Genomic DNA, 25,875 nt, shown 5'->3' with positions numbered 1-25,875 from the left:
TTGCTTCCCAAATGTTGTGAGTATGTTCTGTTTTGTTGCAGCCTTTGCGTGCTATAATTGATAGAGGTTATAAATCAGGTGTAAAATATGAAGTAATGCAGGGATTCTTCGGTATTCAAAGCATATTTACCTTAAAATCAATCTAACACAGGGTTTAAAGCTCAGCAGCTTCTGAAGTTCTGCAAAAATCAAGCGGGCTCCATCTTAGGATTTGCGCTCAACACCGAATGTACGTACAATATGCAGATGTCAAAATGAACTTAGGCACCTACGTGAATTTCACGTAAGTGCGATAGGTAACCTCAGTAACAATTACCGATTCACTATTTGATGGTTATGAATGGCTTAGTGATCTTTATCTTAGTCAGGTGAAGTGAAGGCAAAATGAATTTGGAATGATCTACGTGATTTTTCACGTAGCAATGACGTTTGGATTTTTTTGAGTGTACGTTCAAGTGCAAATTTGGCTCGGGCTCCGTTCATTTTTGGCTCGCGTTCAGTTCAAAATGCACCACTGCGGTTTGTAGATGATTTTGATCGAATAATTTCTAAATTGTTAAAACCTTAAACGAAAGTTGTAAAATGAGCCATTAGACACAGTTATCCCGCTAAACGGGGCAAGTGGGACCCATCCAATTTCATGCATCAATCCACATCAGTAGGTCAACCATTGCAATAATTGCATTGATTAATCTAGCGTAACATTTGAAAAGGGCCTAACTGCAAAATGTAAACAAACTTGATTATTCATTATTCGTATCATTTTTTACGTAAATTACTCCTACATACTCTTACGGGCATGCAAAATGCATTATTAATGGTAATTTTATTCAAATTTAAAAGGGCCTATCTGAAAATGGTCAAACTAAGAGGGCCTAACTGGTCATAAAAGGGCCTGAAACTTTCTGTATTCTGAAAATTTCTATCAAAATCAGATTGGCCCTTTCGTGCATTTTTAATTTTCCCCAATATTTTTAAATATTTAGCCATTGTATAGTGTTTTCTCAAATAATGGAACCTAGTGAAATATTTGAAAAGGGTCTATCAGCATGACGTAAAAATTGGGAAATGCTTGATTGAAGATTCTGTAACATATTGATTGTTACTATTTTAAACCCATTGCCATTTAATAGCTTTAAACTTTTGTTCGACACTCATAGTCTATTACTGGGCCACGTAACAACCTAAATCTTATATAACATAAAAACTAGTAAAAAATGTTGAATTCAAACATCATCAGCAGATAGACCCTTTTACGAGTCTTCAAACCAGTTAGGCCCTTTGATTGAACAGGGTTTCAGTTAGGCCCCTCCAGTTTGGCCCTTTTATTGAACTTAGTTCCAGTTAGGCCCTTTTGGAATTTGTTAATTTTATTGATTATTAAAGTTCTTTTCAAAGTTTTAGAACAAAATCAATCGATTATGTGAGAAAATCAACATTGAATATTGAAAATTCTTTTTTGAAGATTCAGTACTATATTGATTATTCATATTTCAACCCCCTTCTCCTATTTACTAGGTGGTGGTTGGTCCCTAGTGATAAATCCTACCTCCGTTCTGGTCACGATCTTCAGATTATCGTGATTCGTCAACATTCTTATTGATAAAGTGGGGGGACAGGCTTGAAATGGGGTTTGAAAGAAAAGAATGTCAGAACAGGTATCCACCGGCGACGCCAAACGGACCAACGTAATGTGGTGTAATCTGGGATTTGTGGATTGAATACTGATATTTTTTGCCAAGCATCAATATGGGTGACTTCCGAGGATAGCGAAACGTAAGAGGGGTTATGACAAGGTTGTGGGTAAATCCATCACATTGGGGTTGTGACTCTGTGTCTTGTCAGGAATAGGGTCTGATTGGTATTGTAGTATGCAATAGAGTTCGGAATTGATAGACAGACTTTGAGGAAAGAAGTTTTGAACGTAAGGCAGCAGCACCTTGGATCGTGGAGGGCGTTGGTCTGGAGAGTTGGGCAGCTGTTTATGCTGGGTTACATTACGTAGAAAGTGGAATCTGTTTTGCTTCGCATAAATTATGGGAAGTATTTGAAAATGGTTTCTTGTTCAGATTGTGTAACGCAAGAAAGAATCTTTAGCTCGGCGTTATATTAGGAGGTTATTATAGTGCAGGGTCGAAGAGAGGATGAATATTTGATCACTTAAACTTTACGCTGCAAGATATTCGTAGTCGTTTTTCGTTTTTTTTTTTTTTCTGATGTACAGGTATAAACAGGTATATTTAGCCTAAATAATGAACAATCATACGCGTAGAGCCTACGGGTCATGAAGTTAGGATTGAAATCAAAATAATATTGCGCATTTCTTTCACACCACAGGATTATCGCAGAAGTTTTTACATGTGCGGAGGTGCCGGTAGAGGTGCGCGATTGCGTCGAGTCGGGTCGGTGTTTTCAGCGGACTCATATTTCGCAAATCGAAGAATGAGTGCTCTGAGGGCATCAACATGATTCGATGCGGTCCCACACTTTTATTTGTGCTTTTGCACTTGTCTTATTAAATAGGAATACTTTGTGTTAGGGAAAGTGGAGGAGAATAAATTATGATTTATTAGAATTTTCTAATAGAGGCAGAGTTCACATGTTACTTAGGTATTTGAAAGCAAATGAGAACCACATTAAATAATAGATAAACACTAATGCTCATGTTTTTATATTTTTATATTTTTCATTTCATCACGGTCCTCATTGCCCGAGCGGAGTCGACAAAACTCGAGGTGGATAGAATCGACGGAACTACGATACGGAAAAGAAACAGATGAGAAACTATCGATACATTTATTCAACTATAAAAATCACGTTTTAACGTAATAACTTTATTTCTTTCTTCTCGTTCCAGCAATCCAACAGCCAAACCATTTCTACTATCTTTTCATTTCCTCTTCGTTACATTTATAGTCCCTCTGGTACTGAATCGAATGGCGCATTCCGCTTTTATTAGCGCTGTCTTTGCTGTACGTTGAGCATGGTGTCGGAGGTGGTGTGCTCTGTAGAACATCTGATGTGCTACACGGCACGCCACTTCCGACATTTTGTTTGGTGTGCGGGATGGGCAGTGCTGGTGATGAGGTGGAGGGCGCTATTCGGTTTAGTGGCAGAGGGACTATATCTATTTAATGTATCTGAAACTTGTGGGACCGCTTTAATTCCGGCGCCTGCTTGTGGAAGAACCCGGTGTGCTAAACGGTATAGGACATGTTAACGGGGGAGGCTTGGTAGGTCCTCACCCAGCCCGTGTCTAGATTGGCGGATAATTGTCTGCCAGGGTGTGGATTGAGCAATTACAATTACAATTACAATTCAACCCCCTTCTCCTATTTACTAGTTTTATGCTTGTGTTCGACACTCATAATAGTGTACTACACGGAGAAAAAAGTATTGTCCAGTCAATCATATTTGCTGGTAGATCAATCATATTTGACATTGGATTTCAGTCAACCATACATTAAAATTGATTCAACAATATATATGCTAGGTTTAACTATTTGGTATGGTTGGTTCAACTACACAAAATAATTGAATCAACCATAGATATGATTGACTCAATATTAATATACAATCATGACAATGGTATTATTGTTGATGTTGTGTTGTCAAAACCGGCACGAATCTTCTTTATCGACATTACAAAAATGCGACAAAATGTAAATAAAAATGGGAGCAGGAATTCCAACCACTATCTTGAGAGTGAGAGCGCATTAACTTACATCTACTCCAACATCGCTTGTTGGTAAACAGCGGTTTTTCGCGGTACAGCTCATAACGTTTCAAGGTAATAATGTGCGGAAAGCTAATTCAACAATAATATTATTGAATTAATCATGTGATGGAAGACAGAAACAAACGCAAAAGCTATTGGGCAAACCATACTGTCAGTTTAGAAGCACCGAAAATATGCTTGTAACAATTATATCCAGGCATGTTAAAGCAACTATCGGAAAAGTTGTGTCAATCATGCAAGAATTTTCTGCGTGTAGGTGGCCCATAACGTTTTAAATCTTAAATAACAAAACAACTCGTGAAAATGGTTGAATTCAAACATCATTGGCAAATAGGCCCTTTAACGAGTCTGCAAACCAGTTAGGCCCTTTCAGTTAGGCCCTTTGATTGAACATGGTTTCAGTTAGGCCCCTCCAGTTAGGCCCTTTTATAAAACTTAGTTCCAGTTAGGCCCTTTTGGAACTTGTTAATTTTATTAAGTATTGAAGTGATTTTTAAAGTTTATGAACAAAATCAATCGATTATGTGAGAAAAACAGCATTGAATATTGAAAATTCTTTATTGAAGATTCAGTACTATATTAATTCCTATTTCAAGCTCATTCTATTTTTTACTAGTTTTATCATAATCTTAATGCAAATATACAAATATGAATGTTATGAAATCTAGTACCAAATTTTCCCATTAAAAAAGGTGGCTACCAATACCGGACACAATCGAGATTCTGTAAATTTGTTTATCATCGAATGATTTTACTCCAGTAATAGTATTTCATAACCAATAGGGTCCTAAAATTTTTAATGAAATCTTGTTTTTATTTAATAAGACAAAAGAGTATGTTCTTGCAACCACTTTAACATTTTTTTCTGTTCAAATAACGGTTATATCACATTTAAAATTAAATTTTAAAAATAGGTTAACTGTGAACCTTGACACTTAAGGTCATGTTTGACATTCACTGAGTCGGCAAAAATGCCACAGGGGCTCATCTTTTTAACACTGGGGTTGTTCCTATTTGACATTTCGGAAGGGACACGGAAAACAAAATACACCTAGAATTTAAGTTTAAACCAAAGGATGTGATAAAATCTGACAAATCTGAAAAAAAAACAGTTCTCTGGCCGTAAACTAACGAAAATCATTCAAAAATTGAGTAAATATGTGATTCTGGCCTAAACTTAATCGTTTGGTACTAAAATTAGGACAGGGCTTTAGGACCCTATTCAATGCATTTGCAACATTTACAAGAACGATTTGGGTTTTACATAGTTTGCAAGATGTCTATCAAAAACCTCTTTCATATATGACGGCAAACAACACATTTTACGATGTTGTTCTGAATGTTCAATCTTTTTATTTTTATTGCATGTTTGATACCATAATCGACGGAATTCGAAGAAAATGAATGTATTTATAGACACTGGTGCAAAAATTACAAAGATATCATATAGCAAATCAAACTGTTCGAAACTGAACGATGAAAGATGCTTGACCAAAATTGTAGTTTGTCCACATTAATTTTAAATATTGTGCAAAACACATTCATACTTTCAAAATATGATTAAAGTCGATTCGATGTTTGCACGATCCAAACTATTTTGTCATATTTAAAATTATTACAAATTAGGCTCAAATTTAGAGCGATACGTCAACTATTGAAAGATTTTCAAACATCTATATCTTTTCAATAATGTATGCATATTTCATGTGTTATTCTACGCAAACATTATTCTCCATAATAGCTTTCTTTTCTTTCTAATACTTCATCTTGATCGGACCATGATTTTTCAACTTTGTCCGGTACTGGGGGTCTTCCCCTACATTTAATAGTACATCACATCGCACTTAATTTGTAACTGAAAATCCCTCATCAAAAGCGTAAATAGGAATAAAACATGTCTATCGACCGTCATAAACTCATTTACTGAAGGCGACGGAAGATGATCTGGTATAGCACTTAGTTGACCTTATTTGAAATAAAGATCCCAGTAAACACACGATCGTTTATAATAGCGTATAAGAGTACAAAAGTGGAGGCGATATACGTGCGTTTTGCATGCAGCTTTATGGCACATGTACGTATATCGCCTCCACTTTTGTACTCTTATGCGCTATGGTATACGATTTTGTGTTTACTGGGATCGCTTGGAAGTTCTCACAATCCACTTTGTCCCTTCTTGTTAATGGGGTATATTACACCTTCCTTCCACTCGTTCGGTAGCTGTTCTGTTTCCCAGAGTTTGGCTTTCATCATGCCCATCGGCTTTTGGCTTTTTCGGGCCCATCTGAATGAGTTCAGATCTGATACCATTCTTAGCAGAAGATTTATTGTTTTTGAGCTGTTGAATTTCATTCTTGACCTCCCTCAAAGCGGAGGCTGGTTGGTTTCCATGGTCCGCAGTACTGACGAAGACATTATCTCATTTTCTTTCACCCCCACTGCCTGCGATCTCAACGCCGGTCAGGTGTCCATCGAAGTACTGCTTCCACCTTTCGATCACCTGACGTTTGTCAGGCTCAAAGTGCTACGCGTATGCAGATGCGAAATCCGATTGCTTCAGTCGCTCTAGGTCATACCGAGGTGGTCGTCGGTTTTGTAAATTCGGTCAATCTTTAGAAAATGCAATTCGCTGATGTTGGACTTTTCTCTGAATCTATGCGAGATACCCTACTTCGGAAGTAGGGCGCATAAGAGCGCATCCGGATGCGATTCGAATGCACCACTTCCAAAGTTAGGTATCTCGCAAAGATTTCGAGAAAAATCCAACTTCGGTGAGAAATCGTTTCTAACTTTCTACCGCGCCAACAATACCAAATCTCCTCGATGACGAACGAAGTGGTCATAGTCGATGTAATAATGGCGTAGCTAATGCCGAAGAAGAGGCGTCTATCAATCAGAATGTGATCGATTTGTGATTCTGTGTGCTGTGGTGATTTCCAGAACCACAAAAGGGTCTTTTTTATTCCTTCAGGTACGCCAAGTACCAACAGTACGCCACGCTCAGCATTAACCAATATATATTTGCAAGCTATTTTGGGTATTTACTAAAGGGAAACATCAGAAATTGTTTGAATCGATTCTTCATAATATGGTGTCAATTTAAAATTCTGAACAAAACCCTAATACATAATTGAATCTTCATATCAATCGACAGGTTCATAAACCTAATCAATTGTCAAGGTCTGGCGTAAAAGTAACTCACAATCGCTCGAATGGGAAACTTTACTTTGTGAAGAGCAACCAGCAAACTACTCTAACAAAATGTCCGGTCACAATCCACCGCATGGACGTTTAGGTCAACCGAATTCCACCTGGAATCCGTTGCAGGTAACAAGGTGAAGGGATTAGTGTAGAAACATGTCATTGAATCATATTAATTGCAGGTGCCGTACATCCCTCGGCAACCGCAACTGGCCCACATGTCGAGCGAACGGTCCATGGCAAGATCGCCAGTGACATGGCACACTCCGCCAACCCATCAGGATCAGTTATATAACTTTATGACTGCTAACCACAAGAACGTCAGTTACTGATTTCAAATGATTAGATTGAATCTTAACTTATGCAATTCCCATAGAATCTAGAAATCAACCCCATGCTGCCAACGTTTGGACGTACTTCCGGCATGCCTCTTGGATCCGTGGATTTATCTCTGTCGTCTGCAACCAGAAGCACGCCGTCTCCCAAGGGAGCCAATCCGCAGCAACCGGGCCCACCTCAACAGCATCTGCCCTCGAACATTCCACCGGGCCTGGGAGGTCCTCCGATGCCGGATCAAAACGACCACTTTCATCCCAAGATGGTCCCTGGACATGGCCAGCAATCGCAACAACAGCACCATCTTTCGCACCATCATCAACAGCAACAACAACAACAGCACCCGTCACATCACATGAACACGTGAGTTTTTAGGACTTTTTGGTTGATTCGTTACAATAAATTGTTTTGATGTTTGTGTTTGAACAGAAATCACAACCGCTCTCCATCGGCCACTCAAATCGGAGGAGTAATACAATCAACAGCGGCCCTCAAGGATCGTTCCAATCAACATCCAAGTGTTTCTGGTGGCGCTGGCGGGGGAGTTGGCGTTGGTGGAAGTGGCAATGCCGTTTCGTGTAGTTTTTTGGGAAATAGCGGATCCAGTGGCATGGGATTGAGCACCGGCAGTGCCGGCGGAAATGGATATTACAATATGATGAGTAGCTGTAGTACTGGTAGCGGTAGTGTTGACGGCAGTAATAGTATTAACAGGCCACTGGGTGGACACGGCGGTGGAGCACTGAACCCAGCGTCTAACATGGGAGAGCCCAGCGAATTTGCAGCGATGATCCCTGGAGGATTGCATATCAAGGATGCCAAACAGATCAACAACGAAGCTGGTAAAAATGGGAGGGATAACGTGAGTTTGGTTTCGCTAAGGGACCCGAACTTGCGCTTATGTTATTTAATTTACTTTTTAGATGCCATCCAAAAAGGAGTCAACCGACTTAGTGAAAGAAATTCTGATGCAAGCTATGCAAGCCAACGCAGCAACCTCGGTGTCGCCTAAAAGGAGTAAGTTTGATTATTATCCTCTTGAAAAGACATCTTCAACACATCATATGATGTTTTATATGGTTTTTGTAACTCGCTATACGATTTGTAACTGCTGAAGATGTTTGGTTGGATTCTGTTTCAATGAGGTCGGTGTGCTAATAACCGATTAGCTCGGAAATCTTATCAGGCGGCAGCTGATAGACCAAACAATCATCTGAATGTATTCAATGAAATGTTTTGATAGAAGGAGCCAATTTTAACATACTGTAAATTCTGTGTTACAATTTTGGTTGCCGAGAATAGTCGAAGCCGTAAATTACCCTACCGGATAGTGGTCAGAGTCGATGTTATCAGCATGATTGATCTTGACGCGGTGCATACAAAAGCGGTAGCTATTCAGCGACACCTGAATGCATTCGATCTCGGCTTTGAGAAAAAAATAACTACGAAAAATCACATTTTTGTATTTAATATCGTTTGTGCCGCTATCAGAAAACATGTATCTATAGTATCGCTATTTCATATTTCTTTTTTTTTTTACTTCGCGGCATAGGCGAAACTCAAATCATAATCGTATTTAAATAACTGTAGTAAACGTCCTTCTATTTCATTTTGCAGATCCTGTCAGGATTTTCATAGCAAGATTGTGCATACGATGAAATTGCCTTATTTTAAAGTTGCTTATTTTAAGATTGATCAAGAGTTTAAACTTCAAAAATACCCTTCTTCTTTTTCAAATATTTCATGTGTGTAATAAGTGTTATAATAACTATCAGGTATTAGAAGGCCAGCTCCAGAAACTCCTCCAGGGAGTTCTCAACGAATTTCTTTAAGAACATTTCAATAGGAAATGATTAAATAATTTCTTCGAAAACTCGTTCAGAGATTTTTTTTCTCCAGGAATTCTTCCAAGAAATCCCAAAGGGTCTCCCAGGGTTACAGCATTTTTTTCAGGGATTCCTCCGCAAAATTTTTTTAACACAGAATTCTTTCAACTCCTTCAGGATTTTTTCAAGGAATTGCTCTAGGGAAATTTCACCGTTAAATAATTAGGAGCTTTAAAAAAACTACTGCAGGGATTTCAGTAATTCCTCCATAGATATCATCTGTATATTTTCCAGAAATTTCTTCACAAATTACTCCAAAGACTCTTCCAGTGATTCCTCCGAGAATTCTGATTTTTTTCAGGGATTCTCTCAGGAAATTCTCCATAAGCTACTCAATGTATTTCTCATGGAATTTCTCCAAGATCATTTCGATAAGGATTAAGAGATATTTTCGAGAACTTCTACATGCACTATATTATTTCCTTCAAGGATTTCTTTGAAGATTTCACCAAATTCAGATATTTACCTCCTGAAATAAAAAAAATCCTCCTGAAATACCTCCGGAGACTGCTTCGAAAATTATCCCAGGTATTTCTCCCAGAATTTCACCAGTAATTTCGCCAAGAATCCTCTAGTAAACTTTTCGCAATTTCTCCAGAAAACTCCTTCAGTAATTCCTCCAGAGAACGATCCTGTAGACAGTAGACAGGACACCCAATCCTGTCACGGTCGCCATGTTGCAGGTTTGTAACGCGGACACTTTGGAGAAGGATTTTTCTTTTAGTTCAGTATCCCTACTATGGCGAGCTACGAAAGTAGTCACCAGTAGAGACTGATCTTACACAGTTGATTGATAGTTAAACATTGATTTGCATTTCGATCATTTGGGTTTATATAGGTTTGACAATATTCGGCTTATACTATATTTAATATAGTACTACACTCAGTGAGCACAAACTCCGATCTGACTCAGGAAACAGTGTAGAAGAAGTTGAAACAGTTGCCGTTCAGCTGAAAAGAGTCATTTAAGTTAGCTCGCGAGGCTTACAAGAAGGCTCTTTGATTTGTTGAATGGTCCAGCTGGAATAACATTTGTACAAATATTTCCAGTTTGAGTGAAGTCAGTCGGCTGAACAAAATCCTTGCAAAATCTAAATATTTCCAGAGAACGAAATTCGCTTACCAAATGGTGATTTTATCTCTTCTGATAAAAAGAAACTAAAAAGTATATTGGAGTACCTTGTACCTTTTATTTCCGCCCTAAATGCTTATCTTAGACAGATACGCGTATATGGACTACCACTTGCAGTCTTCTTCAGTGTCAGTTACTCGTATCTCAGGTAATAACTATGGAAGTGCTCATTAAACACTAAGCTTAGACGCAGGCTCTGTGTGAGGACGTAATGCCAAGAAGAATAGCAACATTTCATTAACCCATGAATAAACCCTAACTCTATCATGAACGGCAAAAAATAAATAAGTAAAATGTACGCCACTTTAAATTCCCTTATTTTATAGCCAACTTCCCTGTGCTTGTACGTCTAAACTCTTATTGTTGGAAATTGCCAACGCTCTCGGAATATTCCGCAATAATAATCCCGGAAATGAAACAACCGGAGAATGGGTTTTGGTTACAGTCCGGTAGATTATTATTTCCCTGAGAAGATTACATAATTTTATCAATGTCGAATCCAATTTGTGTAGCATTATGTTGTTTGTTGTGTTTTATATAATTATAATTATTTTTGTGAACTTACGTTTAGTCCCGATTTCAGTATTTCGTTTCCCTCCGTGTAGTCAATTCAGTCTGTCTCGTGTCGTTTTGGTCTTCAACCGTTGTACAAATATCTGTCCTAGTATTTGGTCGTATTAGTCCGTACTATTAAACCTGCCGTACTATAGTTAGTCAATTCATTTTGCATGTAACTCAAATTGTTTAGATTTACCTCAGTTGTAATAGTAGGCGACTATAAGGACTTCTAGGTTACACCCTTTAGGTTATAGGTTTCTGCATAATTATGTAAATAGCGTATATAGTTTCATAAGTTCAACAATTTTCATAATTCAATTTACCTTTTAGAATAGGCTTAATTTCACTTAATTTTACTGCTTAGATTTAGGCTATTAGGCTAAGAATTTAGGATTAACTGTCTGTTTGTAGAACGTGTACTTTCTCTTGCTTGTTTACTTCTGCCTCACAAAGAACCTTCAATACCTTTCCCTGACTCACCGCATGACAGTGAAAACTGTCATTCCTGACCCGTTCGCCCGACAATAGGGTGTCCCAAATATGGTTGTGAAGGCGCGATGGCGAGGATTCGCCAACACTCCCCCCAGGTACGTTGGCCACCTGGCCAGCTTACTCAGCTTCGCGCCGTATGTCTAAAACGGCTAGCTTGGCCACTGGTCGCTCGTAGATCCCGACCGCAGTCCTTACGGTTGCTGACCTAGGTTGACCGTCTCTGCCAACCTGAATGTTGATTATTCGACCCTTTGGCCAGCAGTTTCGTGGAGATTTGGCATCGACAATCACCACTACATCGTTGATTTCGATAGGCTTGGTATGCACGAACCATTTCGTGCGGCGGGTTATCTCTGGAAGGTAATCGGTAACCCATCGCTTCCAAAATTGGTTGGCTTGGACTTGAGATAGGAGCCAGCTTTGACGTAGAACAACACCACTACCGTCCGCATTGCTCAAAGGTTTCAAGCCACTGGATGATCCAAGCAGGAAGTGGTTCGGGGTCAAGGCGGGGGCTGAATCATCGTCGATCGGAACATGCGTAAGTGGTCGGGAGTTGACAATGCTTTCGATTTCTGTTAATAGGTTACGCAGAACTTCATCTGTAAGTTTCCTAGCTGGCAGAATCGCCATCAAATTCTTTTTGACGCTGCCGATTAGACGCTCCCAGCTACCGCCCATATGCGGTGAAGCTGGGGGCAGAAATGTCCAGTTAGTATCGGCGTCCATAAATTCCTTCATGAGCTCTTCTTGACTGATGGCATTCTCTGTTTCTTGGAGAACCCGCCTTGCACCTATGAAGTTGGTGCCTCGGTCACTGAAGAATGTACGCGGTTTACCTCTCCGTGCAATGAAATTTTGTAGAGCCATGATGCACGAGTCTGTACTTAGGGAGTGTACAACTTCGATGTGGATCGCTCGGATTGTGAGGCAAGTGGCGAGCATTCCCCAACGTTTCTCTGCTCGACGACCGATGACTACCTCGTACGGCCCAAAAAAGTCGACACCTACATGTGTGAATGGGCGTGTGAAAGCATCTAGGCGTGCTGCAGGTAGATCGGCCATAATAGGCACACGTGGAACTGCTCGGTCATTCTTGCAGCGCTGACAACTATTTCTTATCTTGGCATAGATCGAGCGCAAATGCGGAATGCTGAATTTTTGACGGATTTCGTTAACAACGGTCTCATGGTTCTGATGGTGGTATTTTTGGTGGTAATGTGCAACTATTAACTTGGTGGTATGATGGTCACGGGGAAGTATTATTGGGTGTTTTGCGTCTTCGGTCGCGTATTCACAGGCACTGATTCTACCACGCATTCTTAACACTCCGCACTCATCCATCCAGGGTGATTTATGATAAAGTGAACTTGACTTAGGAATTGCAGGAACAGGTGGCTCAAGATTCTCTTGAGGTTTTCTGAGGTGTGCGATTTCCTCTGCAAAGGTTTCTTGTTGAGCTTGGCGAAAGAGATACGATTCTGCAGTTTTGAACTCCAGGTTGGAAATGGGACCGACCATTTTAGGCTTCCTTTGTAGCTTCCGTGTGCAGTTACTTGCAAAGCGGTAGAGTAAGGCAACAATCTTGACAATCCGCTTCCAATTGGAGTATTCTTCGACATGTATCACAGCATCTGGCGAGGCGTAGTGTGTCATAACGCTCAAACGAAGCTCTTGGTCTGCAGTGTTGCTACTCTTCGACGACTGAGGCCAATCCACTTCAGAATGATAAAGGAATTGTGGTCCGATATACCATCTCGATTGAGGAGTCAGATCAGGTAATCCTTTCCATTTAGTTCCTTCATCGGCAACGTTCAGCTCGGTAGGGACGTACATCCATTCGTTCATTTCTGTTGTGTCTAGGATCTCGCTAACTCGAAAAGCCACGAATTGCGAATAACGGCGATGGTCCGACTTGATCCAAAATAGTACGTCTTGTGAATCCGACCAGAAAATTCGGCGAGAAATCTGGATCGAGAGGGCTTCAGATACTGATCGGGCTAGTCTCGTTCCTATCACTGCTGCTTGCAGTTCCAGCCTCGGAATGGAGAGGAATTTCAGCGGTGCTACCCTAGTTTTAGCGGCCACTAAACTACATTCTACGACATTGTCACGCGTGATACGTAAGTATTAAGCGGCGGCCATTCCATTCTCACTAGCGTCGACAAACGTGTGGAGCTGGACGGTCCCGCTGGCAGCAGATAATTGACAGAAGTAACAACGAGGAATTTGTAAGTTTTCGACTTGTGGGAGTACTCTAAGCCACGTTTGCCACTTTTCGAACAGAACGCCCTGAATTTTATCATCCCAGTCAACACCAGAACGCCAAACTTCTTGTAGCAGGATTTTTAAGTACACCAGGAACTGAGAAATCAATCCTAATGGATCAAACATTGACATCAGGACGCGCAGCATCTCCCTTTTGGTTGGACAATGTTGACCTTCTAGTAGCGGTCTGCCATAACGATTCCAGCCCACCTTATAGGTGAATGTGTCCGTATTGGTGCACCACCACATTCCGAGTACTTTCTCCGTTGCTATCTCCGATGATACATCTAGATTTTTCTCTTCTATCTGACACTCCTGCAAAGCCTGTACGACATGTTTGGAGTTACTAATCCAATTGCGGATTTCGAATCCTCCTTCGGAATGTACATGCTTTACTTGTTGGGCAAGCTGTATCGCCTCATCCTCTGTGTCTACGCTTACAAGCATGTCATCGACATAGTGGCGTTTCTGAATCACTTCAACGGCTGTCGGATAGTCGTTTTTAAACCGTTCAGCGTTCAGATTCTTCACGTACTGGGCGCTGCAGGGGGAACAGCAAGCTCCGAAAGACATTACCTGAAGAATATAAACAGAGAGTGTTCCATCCTCTTCATACCACAGAAAACGTTGACATTGCTGGTCTACCGGACGCATGAGTACTTGCAAAAACATCTCTCGGACGTCTCCTGTTAAGGCAATGCGTCCTTCGCGGAATTGGATTAGTATGGAGAATAATTCACATAGTTGGTCAGGTCCTTTAAGTAAGACTGAGTTCAGAGATACGCCGTAGGCGGTTGCAGCTGCGTCCCACACCATCCGAATTTTACCAGGTTTGTTAATGTTGGTAACGGGAAATATTGGCAGGTACCATACCCGGGGATATATTTGCCCCAGTTCCTTGTCATTAAGCTTCCTGGCGTATCCCTTCGTGACAAACTCAGATATTTTTGAATTGAGAACTTCAGCTAGCTCTGGATCTTTGTCCATTCGCCTCTTGAGGCATTGCAAACGCCGGAGTGCCATTGGACGACTGTCTGGAAGACGTAGATCGTCGTGGCGCCAAAGAAGTCCTGTTTCGTACCGATCTCCTTTGAACATCGTACGAGCTTCAAGGAGAGACAAAGCTCGGCCCTCTTCTGCATTGCGAAGAATTTTCTCCGGATGTGCAATTCCCAAGCTGTCTAATGTAAAGTACTCCTTCATCCTTCTGTGAAGGTCGTCATCTGTCGGTGAGTCACATGCGCAGACATGAAATACTGAGTGAACGAGATTAGCGGAATTTTCCTGATTCCCTCCTCCACAAACTGTCCATCCAAGACGGGTTTTAACGGCGATCGGTTGGTGCAAAGCTCCTTCGCGACTTTTTTGGACTAAGGTAAGGTGTTGATCCTTCATTCCTATTAGAATTCTCGGTTGAACATCCTGGTAGGAATCAACCGGTAAGCCTTTAAGGTGTGAATACCGTGTTGACAACTCTTGAAAGTTAAGCGTTTGTGAAGGAAGCAGCAGTTCTGTTACGGTTCGCACACCGTTCATGGTGTAAATCTTCGACTCGTTATGTTTCGCAGAAACTTGCAGCTTAACGTTTCTTGATCCTTCTTCTCGGCGTTTAGCTCCTCCGGTCCAGTGCAGGCACAGTGGCATAGGCTCTCCTTCAAGCTCTAATTCGTTGACCAGATCTTCGTCGACCAATGTGAGCTCCGATCCGTCGTCCAGAAAGGCGAACGTTTGAATCGAACGTTGCTTTCCATGCAATACAATAGGCAAGTAGCGGAATAACACTTGACTTGATGTAAGCCGATGAGTGTGACACCCATGATCGGACGAATTTGGTGGTGGAGATGTAATGGAGACTTGATGCTGAGACGACGAAGAAGTGTTTTGGGAGTTTGAAGATATGTTAGGCGACGGTGGTGCTGCTTTCTGATCATTGTGCAGTAGCTCGTGGTGTTTCAATTCGCAGCCGTTCCTTCCGCACAGTTTCGACTGACATCCTCCCTTGTGTCGACGTAGACACCTGCGGCAGAGTCCTAGATCCCGCACGGTTGCCCAGCGAGAATCACGTGAAAATTCCAAAAATCGTTTACACGTAGCTATCGATTTGCAACTCTCCTTGCATACCGGACAGCAATCGGCTTCTTTCTTTGCGTTGAATTGAGCTGCGGCATGATATCCTGACGTGGTATCCTCGGAGTGAGCATTGACGAATGAATTGACCTTTTTTGCCACCCGTGGGTCACTACGATTGGGCTTAGATTCGAAGGCAACATTCGGGATGGTGACGGCACTAGCTGCTTCTGCAAGTGAGTACAGCCAGCTGCTGAAGGAAGGTAGGTTGGCTATCGGAAGGGTTTGCCTATATTGTGCCCAGTTCAATTTAATCGACGGTGGAAGCTTGTTGACGAGTTGATGGAGAAAGGATATATTGTAAAGGTATTCCTCTAAACCACACGCGTCCACTGTCGCGCAGAAATTTTCAACGCTGACCGCAAAATCAACAAGGGTTTCCAATTTGTCCTCCTTAAGTGGCGGAAGGGAATTTATTTTAGACATCATCGAATGTACGATTATCTCGGGTTGCCCAAACAACATCTTGAGCGTCGACATGACTCCGTTGACATTTGATGGATGTAACAATCTACTTTTGACTGCCTCATACGCACGACCCTTCAGGCTTCGCTGCAGACGGACTATATTCTCTTCGTTGGTGAAACCACACATTGCTGTCGTACTGTTAAAGGTAGAAAGGAACAACGGCCATTCCTCGGGGCATCCAGAGAATGTCGGCAGATCCTTCGATATTGCTTGTCTTGCCGCTAGTTGCTTTCGAGAAATAGGACATGGGTCCATATCCTCTTCCTGGTCGTAGGCACGGCTAGCTCGCATTGTAGAAGAATGAGGAGCACGATTCAGATGTGGCGTGAACTGTTGATAGTCTGGAGTCGATACATTCTGGGATAGTTGATGAACCGGATGTGCTCCAGGATATCGAGTTGCTGAATCACGCGTTTGGAGTGGCATTGCTGACAGTGACATTGGTCGTTGTGGATCAGCTGGCTGATTGGAGCGTAAACCTTCTCTATATTCACAGGGTTGAGGAATTTGCGCGATTGAAACCCGGCGCGGGACTCCCATGGACGAAATTAACCGAGATCGATCGCACAGTGGTTCTTGATTGTTCGTGCCTATTGCCATATGATGCATTCTATTCGGCGCTGGGGAATCGACGGAGTAAGCTAACATGGACTCCGGTACAGGAAATGGATCTGGTGGATTTGGTTCTGGTTGAGATGAACGGCTACTCCCGATTCGTGCATTAGTTAGTGGATTAACTTGCAGCTTACCTAATCGCTCAGTCAAAGCGAATTGATTGACTGCGTTTGGCGGTTTCGATAGGCTACAATGTGCGCTTGCGCTTGTTTCTGCATAATTATGTAAATAGCGTATATAGTTTCATAAGTTCAACAATTTTCATAATTCAATTTACCTTTTAGAATAGGCTTAATTTCACTTAATTTTACTGCTTAGATTTAGGCTATTAGGCTAAGAATTTAGGATTAACTGTCTGTTTGTAGAACGTGTACTTTCTCTTGCTTGTTTACTTCTGCCTCACAAAGAACCTTCAATACCTTTCCCTGACTCACCGCATGACAGTGAAAACTGTCATTCCTGACCCGTTCGCCCGACAATAGGGTGTCCCAAATATGGTTGTGAAGGCGCGATGGCGAGGATTCGCCAACACTTATGTTTTTTCACTTTAGCTACGAAGGATACAGGTAAAAGCGCGACCCTGAGAGCTAAAACCCAACCTACGAACTAGCCGTTTCTCGCAATGTTGAAGCCCTGCTCAAGTCTTAATTTTATGATCAATCCACCTAGCAGTGAGATAGAATTTCATTTTTTTACACTAGGGACGATACACCAATGGTGCCTTCGGCAAAGTTTTAGATAATTTCACTACATGAAAGTTTGCTTAACACACTTGTTTCAATCGATAACATACGTATTTCTTTAGAAAACATCAAAAACTTATCGTTTATATTGTCGTGCTACTTTGTAATGATAAATCGACAATTTCACATTCTTCTAACATTTGTTTTCGAACAGTTCTGATCCAATCAAATAAAACTGTCATACGGGTTTGTTTCATTCTGCGCAACATTTAGAACGGCACCAGCCCGTTCTAAATTTCGTGAACACTACAAAAGCAAAAATAATGTTGCTGATTGGCGTCGTTTGTGTTGATGGTGTGATTCTGGTGGTCATTTAAGAATCGATGTTATGGGCGGACACGTATGCTGCGTTGTATCTGCGGTTTTGTAGAGAAGCTTTAACTTTGGTGCCACACTACATTTTGCCCCAATAGTTCCTCCTGCGTCGTTGTTGAATATACTGTAGAAATTACTGCAGGATTACACAACGTTCTCCAGGAGGAATCTCCAGAGTAACTCAAGGAAAGAATGGAAAATTCCAGGGGGAGGTTTTTCTAAAATAATCCTCAGGATAATTTCTGAAACGATACTTTGGGAGGGTTTTCGAAGGAATTTCTGTAGTAATGGCTTTAAAAATAACAGGAAAAATCGACTTAGCAAATCCTGAAGGAACTCTTGCAGGATTTAAATGAATCATTTGAGTTTTCCTGTCACAACTACTGTTGGTGAAAGTCTCCTACAGTACAGAAGACGATGGAATAATTGTTGGAAGAATCTCTGGAGAAAATTCATTATGCTTTTCTCGAAAAAATACTAGAGGAGTTCCTGATCAAATCCCTGCAAGAGTGAGTAGATGAATTTCTAGAGGAATTTTCAGCGGAATCCTTGGATGTGTACTCCTGAAGAAATCTTAAACGAATCACTGCAAAAGTTTCTAAAGGTTTTCCTCGAAAAATCTAGAAATAATTCCTGAAGGATCTGTGGAGAAGTCTTGTAAGAATCTAGAGGAAACTTTTGCATTTTTTGCAGAAATTTCATCTTAGTCAAGGGAATACCCATCAATTTTCAAATAACTTTCTTATAAAATTTCTCTGGAATTTTAATTAGCAACTTTTCTTGTGCTAATTTAAATGTTTATCGAATAAAACCCCGGTAGGGTTTATAAGAAATACACTTTATATACAATTTTTCAAAAAATATTTCTATTACATATTTTTATCAACATTTTTGAACAAAATTCTTGATTTACCTCTCCTTCTTGGCCAATCGGCACGGTAAAGAAGCTAGGTATTGATATTACAACATCCTACATAATGGAAGCTTTTGAAGAAGCGTGTCCCTTACGGGTCTTCATATTACATACGCGCAATTTAAAGTCATTTGCATATGTGTGGAAAAAGGAATATGGGTAGGTATTACCTAGCCCAATAATTCAAGTCGTAAACGAATCAAAGTAAGACATTAACTCCAAACAATAAACGTTGTAGATCAAGTTACACAAAACAGAATAGCAACCATATGCAACATAAGCTATGCGCACTTCCCATATTCCTTTTTCCACCCATATGCAAATGACTTTACATTGCGCGTATGTAATATGAAGACCCGTAAGGGACACGCTTCTTCAAAAGCTTCCATTATGTAGGATTATGTAATATCAACGGCATCATCCAATACATTTGGATTTTTAATGGATGGAGAATGTCCATGAAATTTGGTTTGCAACCAATTCAATATAAAGTTCCCAGTATGTTGACCGAGGATTCCTAAAACGCAAAGTATGTGCAGTTGCATCTGAATGTTCAACAAAGATGTTTCGATGATCAGATAATGATATTCCTTCTTCTAATACATACCAATTCGTCAACTCGTGACTGATTCTGTTGCAGAGCGTTATGTCTAACACTTCTTCTCTAGTAGGGTTTATGGACAAATGGTCGAAAGACAAAACGTCGAAAGGACAAAAGGTCGAAAGACAAAAGGTCGAAAGTTATTTGCTTGGTGGGAAAGTTTTCCTTCTTTGAAAAAAGATGTTCGACCTTTTGTCCCTTCTTTTTTGTTCTTCTACCTTTTGTGCTTTCGACCTTTTGTCATAGATTCCGTTTTCAAAATGGATCAAGAGTTTATACTTCATACCCTTCTTCTTCAAATATTCCATGTGTGTAATAAGCGTTATATTAATTAATATTTCTTCACAGATTCACCATTGCGGACACCTGTTCCTCCTAACCACAGCCCGACGAGAAGTCGTAGTCCGCCGACCCCTGCTCTGTCACACTCAATGGACCTAACGGCGGCGCCGGCCTGTGTAAATACAACGTTTCCAATTAATCCTACAAATGTGCCATCGACAGCGGAAGCCACGGGAAACACTTCCGGCAGCAAAACCAACAGCTCATCGAACGCTGGTTCGCCGATTGTAGTACCGCCTAGTGTAGCTCCGGCGGCACCTAGCACGGAACGAGCTTCTCCCACCAATCAGAGTATGACCTCGAATGAAGACTCGGCCGACTCCAACTCGAGCAAGTCGCGAAGACGTCGCAAGCCCGATCGTACCAACAAAATGGGCGGCGAGGAGCTGGACAGAATGCACGAGTTCCTCGGCGGAGGGGACATCAGTTCCGATAAGTGTGACCGCATTGATGGAATCGATCCAATGAGGCCTAACATTGCAGTGCGGAATGATATAGCGACCCTGGCATTGGAGGGAATCAGCAGTCTCAGTCAAGGCTTGGCCAGTGATAGTAGTCATAGTCCGCACATTACGGATCTTTCGGATAGTACGCGAGTAAATCTGCAGAACTTAACCGAAAGTAATTCCGCCAATGGAGAGGAGCGAAAATCTCCACCGGTTCTCTCTGGGATTGCCAACGTTCTGTCAGCTGCCGCCGCGGTCGTTATGGAATCAACCCGAAAGGACAGTGAGTCCAATTCGGACGATTGTGAAACCATTGATAAAATAGCGGCAATGATCTCTAGCACCGAGAACGAGGGCGTTGTCAATGCACCTCAGCAATTGCCAGTTGAGCCGTCTATTCCTGTTGTAGGTCAAAAAGGTCAAAACACTCGAAGGAGTAATGGTCCCGTGAGGTTGGCCGAAGAATCTCCCTCGCTCATCGGCAACGACAAAACTGAGCTGAATAAAATGGATACGGATAAGAGTTTTGAAGAAGTAAGTAGAATATCGCGAAATTGATTGAAATCCTGAAAATTCGAAGTAGAAGCATAGCTCTTAGTTATCACTTTAGATCACGATGCGAAATTATCGTCGATATTTTTTTTTTCTAATATCGAATGACGTATCGATAATTTGGAACCAATAGCATTTTCTGTAAGACCAAACTATTAGGGACTAATTTTCGTCTTGGCTTAACTCAAACGAGGATTGTTATACGGTCTAATTGGTATAGCCTAACCAGACGCCTCACGATAGAATCTAGTAACATAATTTGAAAACTTGATATTTTTTGCAAATTTCAATGTAGCATGATGCTACAAATGTTTAGGGACATGTAGATGGGTAATTATGCCGTTCACACACCACAAAAATGTTGTAAAAAGTATAGGATTTGTGAGTATACCAGACAACTTTCTCGAGCGAAGTTTTCAATTTTTACTTATTGCTGTTAGGCCCTTGCCACTATACTACAATTATTTATAACATGTATCTTTTGTTCCTCATTAGGTGGAAAACAAATTGGAGGAAATGTTTGCCGGTATCGATGAAAGTCTTCCAGCAAGTTCTAGCAAATCGTCGCCCTCCAGTGGGAAAAAGTCGCCATCGCCGAAGCAAACGACTGAATCTACCGACATTCTCACGGAACTGGCAGGGAAAAGCGAAGAATCTGCTCCTCCTTCCACTTCTAGTGGTCCATCTGCAGATGCCAGCGAAGCTTCACCGGTGGCCAGCACCAGTGGAACGCAAAAGAAGGTGCTCACTCCGGCAGCTAAGCGAGCAAATGTAGGAAAACCGGCTGGTGCTGGACCTCCCAATAAGCGGAAAAAGGTCCTAAAGAAAAAGCCAATTCAAAGTAAGGGTGCAAGCTTTGCGGCAGCCGAGGAAAGGGCTGCTAGTTTTGGTGCGAAAGGCGGTAAGAAGCCGTTACCGAAGGGTAACGGTAAGAAAGGAAATGGTTCTGGGTCTGCGGCTGGTAAAAATAGCAAAGCAAAACCTAGTGACGGAGGAGCTGTAGTGGACCCTAACGGGAAATACAAAGGCCCTTACGTACAGATTAAATCCGACGGCAGCCACGCGGTTATCAACGCTCCCATCAACGAAGATGACTCGGAAAAAGCTCAGAATAAAACGAAAAAGTTCACAAACAGTATGAACAATTCGGAAAAGAGTAAAATTCGAGGACTGCATGTGAGCACACTGAGCACAAAGTACGACGCAGATACCACGGATACCAGTTGGATGTGCGTTTTCTGTAAAACGGGACCGCACAAACAAAGGCTAGGCGACTTGTTCGGTCCCTATATTATTAGCACCAAATCCAGTGAATTCAAGCAGAGTCAAACTGATGAAGAATATTTTAATGTGAAACGAACGAGAGAAAGCTTACAATCAAAGTTGATCAAGAAGGAGGAACCTGTCGCTGGAACGAGTAATGTAAGTATGCTTTGGATTTGGATTACGCTTTGACAGTGAACTAAGAATAAACATTTCAAGTGATTCAGGATGAAAGGTCGAAAGACAGTCGTTAATAAAGACAAAAAAAAAGATCAAAAGACAAATAGTCGAAAGGACTATTCCTTTTTTTTTCTTTGATGCCTCTTAACGTCCCTGACGTGACGGAAAGAGAATGTTAACCCTCTAATACCTAAGGCGAGGGTTTAAACGGGATACACTTTTGAATTTTGTGTATTTTTTCGTAGCTCGGAAATCAAAATGATTTTATATTTGGCTTAAACCTTGACTCATAACACGCATATAAGAAATGTTTTTATGAGTTTTGAAACTTTTTTGTATTTTTGAAATTTGTTTGAAAAATTGTATTCTTATTCTTTATTCTTCCTTATTCTGATCAAATCTTCAGAAAATACATACGGTAATACGCAAACCCAAAAAAAAAAAAAATATCCATGGAGAAATGTCTGACCTGATGCAAAAATAGGAACAAATGGAAATATGGGTACATTACGGTAGTTCGAAATTCTACCAAATGTTTGTTATTTCAAATGATCGTTAGGCCCAACTATCCTCTATAGCAAATAGCTTAAATTCTGTCAATAAGTAACAACTGTTCTATTGTGTTTATTACACTAACAACTTTTCAACACAACATATATTTTTCTTACTGACCTGTACCTCTCTGATCCTTTCCAGTCCAAGTCCAAGAAGCGAAAGCCTGGGACAGAAGCTGCTGCAAATCCACCTGCCGGCCCGAGCACCAGTGTTGCACCTCCCGATCCGGCACAGTTTCCCGACGATATATTCTACGGCATGATCAAAGCCGGAGACGATTCGTACGAGGTGTGGATGCACGAAGACTGTCTGGTGTGGGCACCCGGAGTGCACATAATTGGAACGCGTGTCGTCGGGCTGGAGGCGGCGATATGGAACTGCTGTCGGCATCAGTGCCGAATATGTTCGCACCACGGAGCTACTGTCGGTTGCCTACAGCGAGGATGCAGCGAAGAAGCACATGTCGTATGTGCGAGGCGAAACGATTGGGAATTGAGCGATGAGTTCAAGTCGCACTGCGAAAAGCACTCTAAAACGGACTCCTCTTGAGTATTGGGGGACTAGAAAGTTGACTGGGTTTTGTTTTTTGTTTGTTTCTGTATTGTTCAGTTTTGTAAACTATTTTTCAAACTAAATCACTTCTGTTTAGGAAGCGTCAATAAAAAGGATCTGTTTTCAGTGTTGTCTCAGTGAGTCGACTTGAAGGGGCTTGTTTCCTAACCGATGGTTACTACAGTTCACGAAAGATATTAAGGATGGCTTTTAAATCTACCCCTGCCGCGAGAGAAACAGAACAGCCACATTTCAAATTAAGCTGTACATTTTAGTCGTGTACATATAGTCAGCTAGAATACTACTATTTTTTATTTAGCTTTAATGGTGCGCAGAGAAGTTTGACTGGAACAGAACAGAACGTGAAGTGACGGGAAGGGTTTCGTAATTCTCATGACGGTATCTCTGTGAAATAATTGTAAACAACTATTAATTTATTGAACGAAAATGTTGGTGATTCGATATTACTGCATTATTTGCACATAAATTTGGCTAGGCTAGAAGGTTTTCTTTTTTTAAGAAACGCAAAATTAAAACTGAAGCAACAATGAACATTACATTTGACAAAGAAAACAGACGAATGGTATTAATTCGTTGGATGCATGTGATTAAACAAAACGAAAAAAAAATCAATCAAGGAAAGCACGTGTGTAGTATATATTATTAAATTGTGTCTCCTTGGCGACAAAAAATCTATGGAAATTCTCGTAAAATTTTAGTGAGTCAATCTAAAATGCTGCAAAATAAACAGAAATGTATTAAAAATACTAATAAGTACTTGTTTTCCTTCTTCATCTCCGTACCATGTTACAAGTTTATATGTTCCGAAACACCAAACTAAATTTTCTTATTTTCTCGGGATCCCTTTGTAGTCCCTGCCCTTGGGTGATGGGATTGACGGTGATTAATCAAGTTGGCATTACATATTGTTGATATTGTGAAATTACTCTAATGTTAATTGATCGCGAAAATTAATCGTAATTATAATTTATAAAATGTAAGTTAATCTAGTAGTTTAAGTTATATAATGACATGTGTTGCAATGCTTAAATATATTTTACACTTGATTTATCACACCTTCAGCATGAGTTTTTTTTATCTTTATTAACGAGATTTTTAGCCCTAGGCTAGTTCATCTCGGGACCAACGGCTTTACTTCCCTTCCGAAGGAAGTCGTCATTACAACTTTTTTGTCAGTGACTATCTCGGGGATGGGATTCGATCCCAGGTCCTCGGCGTGAGAGGCGTGTATTCTAACCACTACACCAGGTCCGTCCCCCGCATGAGTTTAGTTACTGTCGCATGCGTTTAGTTACTGTCGCATGATCTAACACCAGATAACTACGCGTAATGCTGGAGGGACCGGCAGGGCCTACTACCAGTCTCTACTAACACTCAAATTACTAACAAGACTGGGAAACCAACGATCACCTTCATCAGTAGCACTATTTCTAATAGTAGTATTAGTTCAATATACACAAGTCGTTTTCAATAGTCCACGAGGCGCAAGAGTGGGTGCGGGTGGTCTCTGCGTCTCACACATTGAAAATAGACTTTTATATTAGGTTTACTAACAACGTAGTAATACTTACCTTGGTATAAGACCAATACTGTGGGTTGCCCTAATTCAGCGCATCGCCTAAATCCGATGCCCATACCGCTATTTGTTTTTTGTATATTCATAATTGCAATTAAAAACATAAACAATAATTTCCAATGTTTGAGAAATATTCCAAAATGTGCTGATTTACGGCATTTTACAATATTGCGTTATCTAGTAAGGTTGTAGCGGAATTAGAGAAGTATTACTGATATATGTATAATAATTAGAAAACTAATGGCGCTGTTGTTACTGAAATGTTTCATTCCTTACTGTCTATTATAAAATAATATAATATTTTTGAATAGAATGCTGTAATTTATAACTTATTTAATTCTCTAAACATTTTTGCACTACCTTGCATCCACACCAACACTGGCGACATTAGCATTCTTTGGGTAGTATTTCTGTTATGTAGTAGTAACCCCTACCGTTTTTATTCTAACGATCATAACATAATTATCGTGAGCGTAGTAGTGGAAATAACATAGAAGTAGCTTTTGTATTTGTAGTTAAGGTACCATGATATTAGTTGAATCCTGTCCTTCGGTTCAGAATGGGGTACGGGCGCGTTCTGCCAACTCGGCAGAACAGAGGCAGATTTCTTGTGTGAACAAGTTACAACATGGACGTTCTAAAGTGCCAGAATGAAGTGTTGGGCTTGTGGGGAGCACTTGAAGATGGAGTGGAAGGTCATTACTTCGCGTTCGTGCTATACTTCTCCATATCTATAAAATTATATACAATAACCGACCCTTAGCTTAACTATTTAAATTATCAGTTGCAAATACAATAATCTTTTTGAGCTAACTAACATGTCGTCGCGTTAATTTTATCATAATGATCTTTTATCTACATTCGTCGAACCATTCTGAATGGCCGTTGTGAGAATATCACCAAGAACTTCTCACATGCAATAAAGCTGGATTGTTCTACATTGAAACATTAAGATTTTTGCTCTATCGGATAAATTTTATGTGGTTCATAAACA

General features: G+C 40.7%; 1 protein-coding gene across 2 annotated transcripts in view; it reads left to right on the top strand.

Moving 5' to 3' along the window:
- Positions 1–24,055, top strand: part of LOC5571943 (uncharacterized protein CG5098) — a 31,551-nt gene extending 7,496 nt beyond the window's left edge. For both annotated transcript variants that reach the window (XM_021842770.1, XM_021842771.1), the window contains exons 2-9: positions 6,894–7,066; positions 7,123–7,260; positions 7,317–7,639; positions 7,706–8,138; positions 8,200–8,293; positions 19,743–20,716; positions 21,230–22,156; positions 22,874–24,055. In XM_021842770.1, the coding sequence (XP_021698462.1) occupies positions 7,001–7,066; positions 7,123–7,260; positions 7,317–7,639; positions 7,706–8,138; positions 8,200–8,293; positions 19,743–20,716; positions 21,230–22,156; positions 22,874–23,281 (3,363 nt within the window). In that variant the 5' untranslated portion in view covers positions 6,894–7,000 and the 3' untranslated portion in view covers positions 23,282–24,055. The remainder of the gene's footprint in view (positions 1–6,893; positions 7,067–7,122; positions 7,261–7,316; positions 7,640–7,705; positions 8,139–8,199; positions 8,294–19,742; positions 20,717–21,229; positions 22,157–22,873) is intronic.
- The last annotated feature ends 1,820 nt before the right edge of the window (positions 24,056–25,875 follow it).

Source organism: Aedes aegypti, chromosome 2 (assembly GCF_002204515.2).
Source record: "Aedes aegypti strain LVP_AGWG chromosome 2, AaegL5.0 Primary Assembly, whole genome shotgun sequence".
Classification (NCBI taxonomy): domain Eukaryota; kingdom Metazoa; phylum Arthropoda; class Insecta; order Diptera; family Culicidae; genus Aedes; species Aedes aegypti.
This window is presented reverse-complemented; position numbering and strand designations above follow the sequence as displayed.